Source organism: Pogona vitticeps, chromosome 2, assembly GCF_051106095.1.
Source record: "Pogona vitticeps strain Pit_001003342236 chromosome 2, PviZW2.1, whole genome shotgun sequence".
In the NCBI taxonomy this organism is placed as follows: Eukaryota; Metazoa; Chordata; class Lepidosauria; order Squamata; family Agamidae; genus Pogona; species Pogona vitticeps.
The window spans coordinates 17,773,000-17,787,330 of record NC_135784.1 but is presented as its reverse complement, the minus strand read 5'-3'; the positions used below and the strand labels follow the sequence as shown (position 1 = coordinate 17,787,330).

Here is a 14,331-nt window from a genome sequence, read left to right as displayed (position 1 = left end):
GTCCAAGGGTCTTCAACACATATCATTTACCAACCCCCCCTCCCAAGTATTACGTCCATCTCTCCTTTTTCCGCCAAACCATCCCCTGTCTAGGTGGTTACTGTCAACTTTATCAGTTCCCGCTCCAATTCTCGGGTATCAACTCCCCGCTCTTTGGTCTCGATGGGCAGTGCAGGTGGGTTTCTCTGAGCCTCTTGTTCCTTTGTGAGGGAGGACGGACGACACTCCGGCCAGAGCCTTTACACCAGGGGTCTCAGACATGCGGCCTGGGGGTCATTTGCAGCCCGCCGGACAATAGTTTGTGGCCCCTGCCTTGCCTGCCCCCCCTGAAGTGCCCACGTGTCCTCTGCTGTCAAGAGTCAAAAAAAGCCTTGCCTCGCTTGCCGGCGCACTCCCAAGACAGCGCCTCTTGCACCCTCCATCCAGAACTGCAGCCTGCCAGCCAGCCCGCTTGTCTGCTGGCTGCAGTTCTGGATGGAGGGTGCAAGAGGTGCTGTTTTGGGAGAGAGCCGGTGAGCGAGGCGCACTGCCAGCCCTTTCCGCCGAGTCGCAGCCAAGCGATGCCTGAGAGCAAAGCTCGCTCCTGGCCCGTCCTCGAAGAGCGCCTCCAAGCCACCAACAGCAGCTGCTGCCGCCTCTTCCAGGGAAGCGGCTCTCTGGCTCTCTTTCTCTCTCGGCTCCCCCAGCACCAGCCCGGCCAGCGCTTCCTCCTCCTTTTCGTCCTGCTTCAACTGCCTCGACTCTGGAGGCTGCCTTGGCTCGCCTCTCAAAGTTTGCTCCTCTGTCGTGGTGGGGGTACCTGCTGCTGCTGAGTGCGCCTTTTTTTGAGGGGGGCCTTCAGAGGAAGGTTGCCGGACTGCCATTTGTGTGTGTGTGTGTGCATGTGTGTATGCATGCGTGCGTACACCTGTGTAGGGCGCCCCGTTTTGTTTAATTTCGCCGGTACCGATGGGGGCTTTCGTCTTTTAGCGATTCTGTGAGGTTTTTTAAAAAATTATGTCATGCCCTCCTCCCCGCTAGGCGGTCGCCGACCTGCCCTCCCTCCTCCACTTCTTCATCCTGCTCCTGGTGCTGGTGGTGGTAGTGAAGAAGGAGCCAGAGGGGGTCGTGGCCGGCGACGAGGGCTCATGCGCCCCTCCTCCTCGGAGCCCCAGCCGGGCTAAGGAAACTCCTGGGCAGTTTCCTTGGCTCTTGCTCTGCTTGGCAGAAAATCTGATGCGGCCCAGCCTCATCCCGACTCTGCTCCAGAGGCCCCCAGGTAAATTGAGTTTGTGACCCCTGCTTTACACTCTCGCCTCACGTCTCATACCCACAAGACTTTACACACTGGAGAGAAACTATACCAGTGCCACAAAAATATGGGATATGTTTTTCTCACAATTGAAACCTTCTCGCTCACCAGAGAGTCGAGACAGGAGAAAAACCTACAAATGCGCATAGTGTGGGGAATGTTTCTCTTGGAATTCACACCTCACAAGGCACAACAAGAAAGGGATATACAGTGAATATAAAAAGCTTATACACCCCTGTTAAAATGTCAAGTGTCTGTGATGTAAAAAAAGAGACAAAGATAAATCACTTCAGAACTGTGAGCTAAACCGCAGAAGCCTTTGTGTGTTGCAGGGTCAGAAGACCAAGCAGTCGTAAGATCAAATCCACGTGACGGAGTGAGCACCCGTCGCTTGTCCCACCTCCCGCCAACCTAGCGGTTTGAAAACATGCAAATGCGAGTAGATAAATAGGGACCACCTTGGTGGGAAGGTAACAGCGTTCCGTGTCTAAGTCGCACTGGCCATGTGACCACGGAAGATTGTCTTCGGACAAAACGCTGGCTCTATGGCTTAGAAACGGGGATGAGCACCGCCTCCTAGAGGCGAACATTGCTGGACAAAAATTCTCAAGGGGAACCTTTACCTTTTATAAACTTTACAATTTGGTTCACCAACAAACTGGTATTTTTTTAGGGGGAGGGAAGTAAAAATAAAAAACTGCCACTGTGGCATTTCTGACACATCAGAGCCACATGGATATGATTGGAATCATGATGGTTCCTATCAGTACTGTAGTCAGAAAGACTCAATTTGAGCATTCGCTATAATCCACATTTTTAGCACCTGCAGGGGGCCTTGGAACTGAGCCCTGAAGATATGGGGCTCCTTGTGCATGCATTTACTGCCGCACAAATGCAGTTGGAGTGGTTCAACTTCCTGCTTATGTGATTGGCCGCATGTAGCATTTGGCATACACACAAACACACAGACACAAACACAGACAAACACACACACACACAATCACAAAAAGCAGCACTAGCATCTCCAGACTCCCTTCAGTTTTAAAGTCTTTGCTCAGGAAGACTCCTTCCTGATATGAAGGCAGGTAGCGGTGATCAACAATCTGGCAGTAAGTCCAAAAACAAACAAACAAAAACATTGTGTGGTTGTATGGTTCTATTTTGAAATAACACCAGTTAATAGGAAAAGTAGACCGCGGCCAGGAGAACTCATTAGCTTTGTTTATTATCACTTGTCATATTTTACAAACCACTGACCAGAATGAGGAAATTGTGCATTGTAGCTCTTCAGAAGGCGCCCTAGAGAGAGCATAAAGGGCAGTGATGCTACAACTCCCAGGGAACAGAGCGCCAGCTTCCTTTTTTTGTACATTAACAACAGGAAGTAACGTCCATGAGAGCCATGTAAACTCGGAGATAGGCCTTGGTCCAGGTGAGTGAAATGTCGATATCTTTAAGTGTGGGTCTGTGGGCTGGAACCCTCAGAATTCTGTCTCAGGGTCAGATTCCAGATTAGGCATCCTTCAGTCTTGAGACACTAGGGTGACGTGCTCTGTATGGAGGACTTGGAACAGTATCTAGTGTGGCTGAGGAGGTCAATTCGAGTGTGACAAACCCTTCCACAATGAAGACAAATATAGCCTGTCCCCTGTCCAGCTCCCTGATTTTGCTGCTTTCAGTGAGTATGGCCAAAAAATGCCCTGTTTCTGTCACCTTCAATTCATCCACACGAATCGTTGCACGTTCACCCACTCTTCAGTTCATTGGCTCCTTCGTCGTACCGCTCTAACAGTTAGGGAGTTTTTTCCTGATATTCATCCTAAATCTGGGCTCCTGTAGCTTGAGCCCATCATCACGCATCCTGCACTCTGGGATGTTAGAGAACAGATCATAGGATCAGAGAATCGTCATAGGGTTGGAAGGGACCTTCGAGGTCTTCTAGTCCAACCCCCTGCCCAAGGCAGGAGACCTCCAGCCATCCCAGACAGATGGCTGTCCAATCCATTCCCTTCCCCTGCAGGGCCACACATTTTAGCTGGATATTCCTGGCCTTTTCCTCCTAGTGATATACATCAGGGGCACCGTGGAAGTTACGAGATCAACACAAGAGGCAAAGGTCTTGGCTGGAAAAGTAACCCGAGGGTGGGAAGCAGGAGAGAAAGAGAGAGACAGATGCTTCCCGACGGATCCTGCTGTCAAAACTTCTCCCAGGGCTGCTGAGGAGACAAATCCAGGCCGGACTCTGCCCTTCACCTCCGAGCTCAGGCGGCAGATTGGAGGGGTCGGTGCTTCCCTTGCCAGGAGCCTGGCTTGGCTTCAGTCACATGATAGGAAGTGGGAGACAAGAGCAAAGGAGTCTGAGGGGAGGGAGATGATGGAAGATTGAAAGGGAGGGTTCAAAGGCCCAGACCTCCCCCTGGAAATGGGAGGGGAGATCAGGTGAGATTCAGGGGTGGCTCCAGATTTTGGGTTTTTTGTTTCGGAGTGGTTGGAGGGGGGGGAGATTTTTGGGCGGGAAATGTGGGCAGGTCCCGATCTTCGACCTCAAAGAGACTCCATTAAAGTCAGATTGTAATGCATTACAATGGAAGGTTCTAGAATCTGGATGCATTGTGGCAAGATCGAGTGAACCAGCCAGGCAAGCCAAGGGTTAAGTGCAGGGAATTGGGATTTCTCGAGGGGAAGGCAACCTGGGATGGGGGTTGGAAGTCTCCCAAGACCAAGGCTTCTCCCTCCGAAATAATCCCCTCGTGTGTCTCCTCTCAGTTCCTTTGGAGGGGAAAAGGGGAGCCAGCTTCTCCCAAGGGTGCCTAGGCTCCAGTCAGGGACGTGTGGAGCCCATTTCCCTTTTGCCCCTCAATGCACTTCGGGGGGGGGATGGCGAGTCTCCCCAAGGATTTGGGGTCGGGGGATCCTGGAGGAGGCGAATAGGCGGTGAGAGAGGATCTCTTCCCCTCCTCCAGATTGGCCCCCAAAGTTTGGTTTCCTGATGCAAAGCCTTGCAGCCCCCCCCCCCCTCGGCCGACCACACGACCACCGACAGAAGCTGGCTTGGTTGTCCGTTGACGGGGAAGAGGAGCCCAAAAATAGGATTTTCCCAGGGCTCCTCCTCCTCCTATGCTATCAAGTCAGTTCTGACATTTGATGACCCTTTTCATGGTTTTCTAAGTGGAGTACACACAGAAGTGGTGACCCCTTCCCTTCTTCTGGGGACACCCTGGGATTGTGTTCATCGCCCAAAGCTACCCAGGCTGGCTCGACTGGCAGGAGGCACAGAGGGGGAATCGAACTCCCAACTTATGGCTCCCCTGCCAAGCGTCTGACTCACTGAGATGTCCAGACAGCTCTTTCTCTTAGCTCAGAGACCCCCCTAAATTAAGACCAATGTTATCACGGTTAGGTGTAAGAGAGGTGCACTGAGCACTCAGCAGGAGATGGAGGAAGAGGAGAGGGGAGCTGTGGCTGGCGGCTTTTGTCATTTCCAACTTTTTTCTTTCTTCTAGAATGTAATGATCATCATTAGCAGAAAAAATGTCCTGCCTTTGCAGCCTGTGAAGAATGTCATCTGATAAAGACAATCTTTACTCACAGAGAGAGAGAGAGAGAGAGAGAGAGAGAGAGAGAGAGAGAGAGAGAGAGAGAAGGAAGGACCCCTTTAATTCCACTGAAGGCTTTCTTAGAACATAAACCAGCAATTGAGGAGCAGACGTTTGTTGGCCTTGATCGAGGAATTGCTTCTGATGTCCTCATGGCTGAGAGCAGTGCCAGATTCCTGGAGAAATCATTGCGGAAAATCTTGGAGGAGGATGTTGTCAGCTCAGATATACAACTCCAGAGCTTCAGGCAGTTCTCCTACAAGGAAGCGGAAGGGCCCCGAGACGCTTGCAGCCGACTCCACGGTCTCTGTCGTCAGTGGCTGAAGCCAGAAAGGCACACCAAGGCTGAGATCCTGGACCTGGTGATCCTGGAGCAGTTCCTGGCCATCCTTCCCCCGGAGATGTCCAGCTGGGTGAGGGAATGTGGAGCGGAGAGCAGTTCCCAGGCGGTGGCCCTGGCCGAAGGCTTCCTCCTGAGTCAGGGAGAAGAGGAGCAGAAAGTGAGAGGATTTCCACTTGGGGCTCTTAAGACGGGTCGCCTCCGTCCCTGTGGCCCCTTTCTCTGCCCCACAGCCCCTCCTGAGGCCCCTCGTGCTGCCATGGCCCCCCCAAGCTTTTGCGGTTCTGCCTAGCTTTGGTGCACCGCCTCTTCTCTTTGGAAGCAGAGTCTACAGGAAGCATGGATCTTGGTTCAGAGTAGAAAAACCTCTGTGGAAAGCTTGATCCTCCTTTAAAACAAGCCACCCTTGTTATTTTTTCTGTAAGAAAATTCCAGATTTCTCTTTCTGCCCCAGAGACACCACCAAAGGAGACGGTGAGGTTTCTGATGGGATTGGGGGGGGTGGCTCTCTACCTCTTCCTACACTTCAGAAGTCCTCCATCTTTTATCTAATGGATGAGAAATCCAGTGCAGGGACTGGGTGGGTAGTTCAGTGGCTGAGGTCCCTGGCTGCAGAGCCAGAGGTTGGGAGTTTGATTCTCCCCACTGGGCCTCCTGGGAAAAGAGCCAGCCTGGGTAGCCTTGGGCCAGCGGCCCAGTCCCAGAAATAACCCCATTAAAAAGGGAATGGAAAACCACTTATCTTCCTGGAAAAGCCTGAAAAGGGTGGCCATAAGTCACGTATACACTAGAAATAGTCCACCTCCCACCTAATGGGTCGCAAATTTAAAGGAGGATCTTTTAAGATGTTCTACAAGGGACTTACAGTCCTTTGAAAATGTCCAGAAGACAGACATCCCCTGACCCCCAAATTCCACCACCAACCTTCCAGTCTTTCTCCCTCTCTCATTCCTTTTCTGTCGTTCTTTTGATTGAATCTTTCATTGTTCTTTCAGGGGAAAAATCTCCCTGTGGACATTCAGCCTGATTTCTCAGTGACAGAGAAGGCAGCACAGCCGGAGAGCAGACAGGACCTTCTGCCAAGGGGGAACACGCCAGGCGGTGAAGGAGGTGCCAGTTTGCAGGGTAAAGTCAAATGCCGGCAGGGGAAAGGAAGAGGGTGATCTCCCCGTCTGAAGGATGGAGGAGAAGCATGTCCTGCATTTATATCTCCCTGAGTATCTCCCCCCCATTCTATATATTGTGTTTTAATGGTTGTTTTGTGTTGACACATCACCTGCTGCCGTCCACTTTTCCCCACATGATTGTCTTTTCCAGAGAATCTTGCCTTTTCGTGAGGTGCCCAAAGGAGGACAGTCTCAATTTCAGCGTTTTTGCCTCCAGAGAGAGTTCAGGGTGGATTTGATCTTGGGCCCACTCATTTGTCTTTCCGGAAGAGAACATTGCATATGTTTCTGTGAGAATTGTATGCACCTGACGCCACGTTCTCAGCATCTCTCACATAGGAGATGGAATGTTTAATTACCAACACTTAAAGGACTTTAAACGAGAAAAGGAGTGCTTAGATTCATGGCCAGAAGGTCAAAGAGAAAAGCTCCACCGAAAGGAAATAGAAATCATATCTATGTGCCTGAAACACAAATTCAGGATAGGGAAGAATCCAAATTGTCTCACTCCGTCCAGTTGTCATTGCATCGCTGGTTGGTCTCTCCACACATTGATTCGATGATTCTGTTTGTATCCCATGTTTGACTCAATGTGCTCAAGACCTTGGAGTTTTTTTTCCTTAAGAACTCAGGCCTGAGAACAACAATCCCGTGAGGTTGGTCTGGTTGTGGAAGAATAACTGAGCTGTGATCGTCCCGTGGGTTTCATGGCAGTTCTGAGTTTCAGTGGCAACAAGCTCTCCTAAGTCTCAGGCTAAGTGCTGGCCGTTCCCCCCTTCCTTTGCAATCTTTTGCATTTTACTGGAGTTACTTTCTAGTACGTTTTAGAAAAAAGAAGCCGTGTTGATCTGTTCTACGATATCAGGTCAAGAGCAAAACAACAATAAAAATAAAGTAGACAAAAAGGGCTCAGGGACAAATCCTCAGACAAAATGTGGGCTTCCTCTCTGAGTAAAAGATAGCGATTAGTTTTTAAGGTCACAGAAAAGTTTTGTCATCGTTATTTTATTTGTATTAGTTTTAGAATTGGTCTGAATTTCTAGTACATGTTTATAGGATTTTGATCTTTGTCTCTGTGAGAAACGGTTGCAACTGATGCCGCATTCCCATACAGGAGCTGGAATGATGCCAGTAGCAAAGACTCCGCCATCTTCCCTTCCCTCGGATGGAGAGGAACCCCATCAGGTAAGCAGAAGGGCGAAACTGCAGTCCATCCGTACAGCAAATGCTCTCATCCCATTCCTGGGAAGAATCAAGGGGGCATTTGTTCCAGTTTTGCTTGTGTCCGAATATTTCCAAAACAAAAACCATTAAGTGCTTTGTATTTGGGATTTCAGGAAATTGAGATATTAAACATGAGAGAAATGAAAACTGATGGAGTCACCCATCCAGACCCCACAGCTTTGAGTGCTTAACTCTTAAAAGTCCTTTGTATTCTTTAGTCATGCCTGTCCTGAATTTGGCTGGTTGCCCATTTTTTTAAAAAGAGTTCCTTGCTGTAACACCTATACAGTAGAGCCCCTTTATCTGCAGGATCTGTATCGCCAGATTCACTTATCCACGGTCTGAAAAATTAAAAATATTAAAAGAAAAATCCAAGCTATAAATTTTTTCCACAAGGTCAGTACCAAAATTGGCCACAAGAGACAGCCAGAAACCATGCTACAGAAAGCATTGGTTATTAAAATACAATTTGCTATAACATAATCCTTCTGAAGAAAATCAATCCTGAGTGCTCAGTGGAAGGACAGATCCTGAAGCTGAGGCTCCAATACTTTGGTCATCTCATGAGAAGAGAAGACTCCCTGCAAAACCCCTGATGTTGGGAAAATGTGAGGGGACCACAGAGGACGAGATGGTTGGACAGTGTCATCGGCTACCAAAATGAATTTGATCCAACTCCGGGAGGCAGTGGAAGACAGGAGGGCCTGGTGTGCTCTGGTCCATGGGGTCACGAAGAGTCAGACACGACTTAACGACTGAACAACAACAACATAACATAATCCGTGTTGTTCAGCATCAGCGGGAAGCTTGGATCTGATCTCCCGTGGATATGGAGGTCCTACTGTATATTTGCCAAGTATCTTTGCCAAGAACGCCCCATGATCAGAAACAAAAAGCTAAAAGATATGACGCTGGAAGATGGGCCCCTCAGGTCGGAAGGCGTCCAACATGCTACTGAGGAAGAGCGGAGGACAAGTACAAGTAGCTCCAGAGCTAATGAAGTGGTTGGGCCAAAGCCGAAAGGACGCTCAGCTGTGGACGTGCCTGGAAGTGAAAGGAAAATCCAATGCTGCAAAGAAAAATACTGCATAGGAACCTGGAATGTAAGATCTATGAACCTTGGGAAGCTGGAGGTGGTCAAACAGGAGATGGCAAGAATAAACATCGACATCCTGGGCATCAGTGAACTAAAATGGACAGGAATGGGCGAATTCAGCTCAGATGATTATCATATCTACTATTGTGGGCAAGAATCCCGTAGAAGGAATGGAGTAGCCCTCATAGTCAACAAAAGAGTGGGAAAAGCTGTAATGGGATACAATCTCAAAAATGATAGAATGATGTCAATACGAATCCAAGGCAGACCATTCAACATCACAATAATCCAAGTTTATGCACCAACCAGCATTGCTGAGGAGACTGAAATTGAACAATTCTATGAAGATTTACAACACCTTCTAGAACTGACACCAAAGAAAGATGTTCTTCTCATTCTAGGGGACTGGAATGCTAAAGTAGGGAGCCAAGAGATAAAAGGAACAACAGGGAAGTTTGGCCTTGGAGTTCAGAACGAAGCAGGACAAAGGCTAATAGAGTTTTGTCAAGAGAATAAGCTGGTCATCACAAACACTCTTTTCCAACAACACAAGAGGCGACTCTATACATGGAAATCACCAGATGGGCAATATCGAAATCAGATTGATTATATTCTCTGCAGTCAAAGATGGAGAAGCTCTATACAGTCAACAAAAACAAGACCTGGAGCTGACTGCGGTTCTGATCATCAGCTTCTCATAGCAAAATTCAAGCTTAGACTGAAGAGATTAGGAAAAACCACTGGGCCACTCAGGTATAATCTAAACCAAATCCCTTATGAATACACAGTAGAAGTAAAGAACAGATTTAAGGAACTAGATTTGGTGGACAGAGTGCCTGAAGAACTTTGGATAGAGGCTCGTAACATTGTCCAGGAGGCAGCAATGGAAACCATCCCAAAGAAAAGGAAATGCAAGAAAGCAAAGTGGCTGTCCAACGAGGCCTTAGAAATAGCAGAGAGGAGAAGGGAAGCAAAATGCAAGGGAGATAGGGAAAGTTACAGAAACTTGAATTCAGACTTCCAAAGAATAGCAAGGAGAGACAAGAGGGCCTTCTTAAATGAACAATGCAAAGAAATAGAGGAAGATAACAGAAAAGGAAAGACCAGAGATCTGTTCAGGAAAATTGGACATATTAGAGGAATATTTTGCGCAAAGATGAACATGATAAAAGACAAAAATGGGAGGGACCTAACAGAAGCAGAAGACGTCAAGAAGAGGTGGCAAGAATACACAGAGGAATTATATCAGAAAGATTTGGATATCCTGGACAACCCAGACAATGTAGTTGCTGACCTTGAGCCAGACATCCTGGAGAGCGAAGTCAAGTGGGCCTTAGAAAGCCTGGCTAACAACAAGGCCAGTGGAGGTGATGGCATTCCAGTTGAACTATTTAAAATCTTGAAAGATGATGCTGTTAAGGTACTACATTCAATATGCCAGCAAGTTTGGAAAACTCAACAGTGGCCAGAGGATTGGAAAAGATCAGTCTACATCCCAATCCCAAAGAAAGGCAGTGCCAAAGAATGCTCCAACTACCATACAATTGCACTCATTTCGCACGCTAGCAAGGTTATGCTCAAAATCCTACAAGGTAGGCTTCAGCAGTATGTGGACCGAGAACTCCCAGAAGTACAAGCTGGATTCCGAAGAGGCAGAGGAACTCGAGACCAAATTGCTAACTTGCGCTGGATTATGGAGAAAGCCAGAGAGTTCCAGAAAAATATCTACTTCTGCTTCATTGACTATGCGAAAGCCTTTGACTGTGTGGACCACAGCAAACTATGGCAAGTTCTTAAAGAAATGGGAGTGCCTGACCACTTTATCTGTCTCCTGAGAAACCTATATGTGGGACAGGAAGCAACAGTTAGAACTGGTCATGGAACAACTGAGTGGTTCAAAATTGGGAAAGGAGTACGGCAAGGCTGTATATTGTCCCCCAGCTTATTTAACTTATATGCAGAATACATCATGCGGAAGGGTGGACTGGAAGAAACCGAAGCCGGAATTAAGATTGCCGGAAGAAATATCAACAACCTCCGATATGCAGATGATACCACTCTGATGGCAGAAAGTGAGGAGGAATTAAAGAACCTTGTAATGAGAGTGAAAGAGGAGAGTGCAAAAAACGGTCTGAAACTCAACATCAAAAAAACTAAGATCATGGCCACTGGTCCCATCACCTCCTGGGAAATAGAAGGGGAAGATATGGAGGCAGTGTCAAATTTTATCTTCCTGGGCTCCATGATTACTTCAGATGGAGACAGCAGCCCTGAAATTAAAAGGCGCCTTCTTCTTGGGAGGAAAGCGATGACAAATCTTGACAGCATCTTGAAAAGCAGAGACATCACCTTGCCAACAAAAGTCCGAATAGTCAAAGCTATGGTTTTTCCTGTCGTGATGTATGGAAGTGAAAGCTGGACCATAAAGAAAGCAGACCGCCGAAGAATTGATGCCTTTGAATTGTGGTGCTGGAGGAGGCTCTTGAGAATCCCCTGGACTGCAAGGAGAACAAACCTATCAGTTCTAAAGGAAATCAACCCTGAATGCTCACTTGAAGGACAGATCCTGAAGCTGAGGCTCCAGTACTTTGGCCATCTCATGAGAAGAAAAGAGTCCTTGGAAAAAACCTTGATGTTAGGAAGGTGTGATGGCAAGAGGAGAAGGGGACGACCAAGGATGAGATGGCTGGACAGTGTCTGCGAAGCAACCAACATGAACCTGACACAACTCCGGGAGGCAGTAGAAGACAGGAGGGCCTGGCGTGCTCTGGTCCATGGGGTCACGAAGAGTCGGACACGACTAAACGACTAAACACACACACACACTGTATATCAAGAAAGTATAACATAGTTGTCTCCATGGTGAGAAAAGCAGGACCCTCCTGTATCAGATTGGTTTCTCACAAGAGTTCCCTATGGCAAGCCCAAACATGGGGCAGAGAAATCCCTTTATATCTCAATCTCGCCTGATTCAGACACCTGTTTTGGAGGATTGTATTAAAGTAGCTCTGAGCTGTGAGAAAAATATACTTTTTTCTCCAGGCTTCTGTGACCTTTGAAGAGGTGGCGGTGTGTTTCACCCAGGAGGAGTGGGCGCTGCTGGATCCTGACCAGAGGGCCCTACAGAGGGAAGTCATGGAGGAGAATTCTAGGATGGTGACATCTCTGGGTAAGGCCTACTCTTTTCCTGGAAATTGAAAAATTAATTCAAAAGGTGGAGAGAAATGCTGATATCAGAAAGGGGGTTATGAAAGTATTATGTAGATGGCAGAGGGCATCAGCAGGAGCCAAGAGAGCGACACGTTGGGTGCAGATTGTCCGTTTCTGGTCATACCCAGAATTCAGTCTTGGTCTGTGCTTGTCTCTCTTCTCGGCAGATAATTTGAAGAAAACAGCCATATGTGCAAGGAGCAGCAAGTGCTTTGTGCAGAAAATGGATCTTGTCAGACATTGGCAAACACACACAAATGTTAAAAGAATTACTGGAGGGAAACCCTACAAATGCATCCTGTGTGGGAAACATTTTGCCCAAAAGATGACCCTGATCCTTCACAAGAGGACCCACATTGCAAAGAAAAGTGTCAGGGAGAAGCCACACAAATGCCAGGAGTGTGAGAAATGTCTTCCTCAAAAGACAGACTTGAAAAAGCATGAGACTCGGCACAGCGGAGAGAAACCATACCAATCTGAGGAGTGCGGGAAAGGTTTTACCTGGAATCCAAACGTTATGAAACATCAGAGAGTTCATACAAGAGAGAAACCGTACAAATGCCTGAAGTGTAGCAAACATTTTTCTTGCAGTACAACCCTTTTGAGCCATCAGAGAGTCCACAGAGGAGAAAAACGATACAAATGTCAAGAATGTGGGAAATGTTTTTCTCAAAATTGGATCCTTCTGGTGCACCAGAGAGTCCACACAGGAGAAAAACCCTACAAATATAAGGAGTGTGATAAATGTTTTCCTCAGAAGACAGAGTTGGTGAAGCATAAGACTCAGCACACAGGAGAGAAACCGTACAAATGTCAGGAGTGTGAGAAGTCTTTTTCTCAGAACTCAGACCTTCTGAAGCACAAAAGAGTTCATACAGGTGAGAAACCGTTCAAATGTCAGGAGTGTGAGAAGTCTTTTTCTCAGAACTCACACCTTCTGACGCACAAAAGAGTACATACAGGTGAGAAACCGTACAAATGTCAGGAGTGTGAGAAGTCTTTTTCTCAGAACTCACACCTTCTGAAGCACAAAAGAGTTCATACAGGTGAGAAACCGTACAAATGTCAGGAGTGTGAGAAGTGTTTTTCTCAGAACTCAGACCTTCTGAAGCACAAAAGAGTACACACAGGTGAGAAACCGTACAAATGTCAGGAGTGTGAGAAGTCTTTTTCTCATAACTCAGACCTTCGGAGGCACAAAAGAGTTCATACCGGTGAGAAACCGTACAAATGTCAGGAGTGTGAGAAGTCTTTTTCTCATAACTCAGACCTTCTGAAGCACAAAAGAGTTCATACAGGTGAGAAACCGTACAAATGTCAGGAGTGTGAGAAGTCTTTTTCTTATAACTCAAACCTTCTGAAGCACAAAAGAGTTCATACAGGTGAGAAACCGTACAAATGTCAGGAGTGTGAGAAGTCTTTTTCTCATAACTCAAACCTTCTGAGGCACCAAAGAGTTCATACAGGTGAGAAACCGTACAAATGTAAGGATTGTGGGAAAGGTTTTACCCAGAATTCAAGCCTTGTGGTGCACCAGAGAGTCCACACAGGAGAGAAACCCTACAAATACAAGGAGTGCGGGAAATCATTTGCTTGGAATTCACAACTTATGAATCATTATGATGTCCACAAAGGACGACACGTCAACAAGTGTCCCAAGTTTAGGAAATGTTTTGTTCTAATTTCAGATATTGTGAAGCATCGGAGAGTCCACACAGGTGAGAAACTAGAAGTGTCAGGAGTGTGAGAACTGTTTTTGTAAGAACTCCCACCTTCTGAGGCACAAAAGTGTTCATATAAGAGAGAAAATGTGCAAATGCCAGGAGTGTCAAAAAGTTTTGATCACAGTTCCCAGTCTGAGAACTTTCAAAGAATCCACATCGGAGGTCAACTTTACAAGTGTCAAGAATGTGGGAAATGTTTCATTCAGAATTCAAAGTTTCTGAAGCATCAGACTGTACACACGAGAGAGAAATCATACCGATGCCAGGTCTGTGGCAAGTGTTTTTCACTGAGTATAAATCTTCTGATTCACCAGAGAGTCCACAAAGGAGAAAAACCATAGAAATGTAAGGAATATGGGAAATGTTTTGCACGGAAATCAGCTCTTTTGAGCCATCAGGTACTCGACAGGGGAGAGAAGCCACACAAATGCCAGAAGTGTTGGAAATTCTTTGCTCAGAGTTCACAACTTGTGAACCATAAAAGAATCAACCGAGGAAAGCAACCGTACGAGTGCCAGGAGTGTGGGAAGTCTTTTGCAAAGAACTCAAAATATTGTGACCCACTGTTAGTTAGGGTTCATATCTTGCCTCCCCTAGTTTTAAGTGAGACTCTGGAAACACTTGTGTTAAAAAATCACAACTAGTCTTTATTAGAATATATAAAAATAAATCTGTTTGCCTAAA

General features: G+C 47.0%; 1 protein-coding gene across 2 annotated transcripts in view; it reads left to right on the top strand.

Moving 5' to 3' along the window:
* Positions 1-14,331, top strand: part of LOC140703952 (uncharacterized) — a 22,830-nt gene extending 8,499 nt beyond the window's left edge. The window contains exons 1-6 of one of the 2 annotated variants that reach the window (XM_078388107.1): positions 3,478-3,730; positions 4,795-5,387; positions 6,223-6,352; positions 7,508-7,578; positions 11,756-11,882; positions 12,091-14,331. In XM_078388107.1, coding sequence (XP_078244233.1) covers positions 5,040-5,387; positions 6,223-6,352; positions 7,508-7,578; positions 11,756-11,882; positions 12,091-13,670 — 2,256 coding nt within the window. In that variant the 5' untranslated portion in view covers positions 3,478-3,730; positions 4,795-5,039 and the 3' untranslated portion in view covers positions 13,671-14,331. Of the gene's footprint in view, positions 1-3,477; positions 3,731-4,794; positions 5,388-6,222; positions 6,353-7,507; positions 7,579-11,755; positions 11,883-12,090 lie in introns of those variants that run through there. The other variant, XM_078388108.1, reaches the window with a different exon arrangement.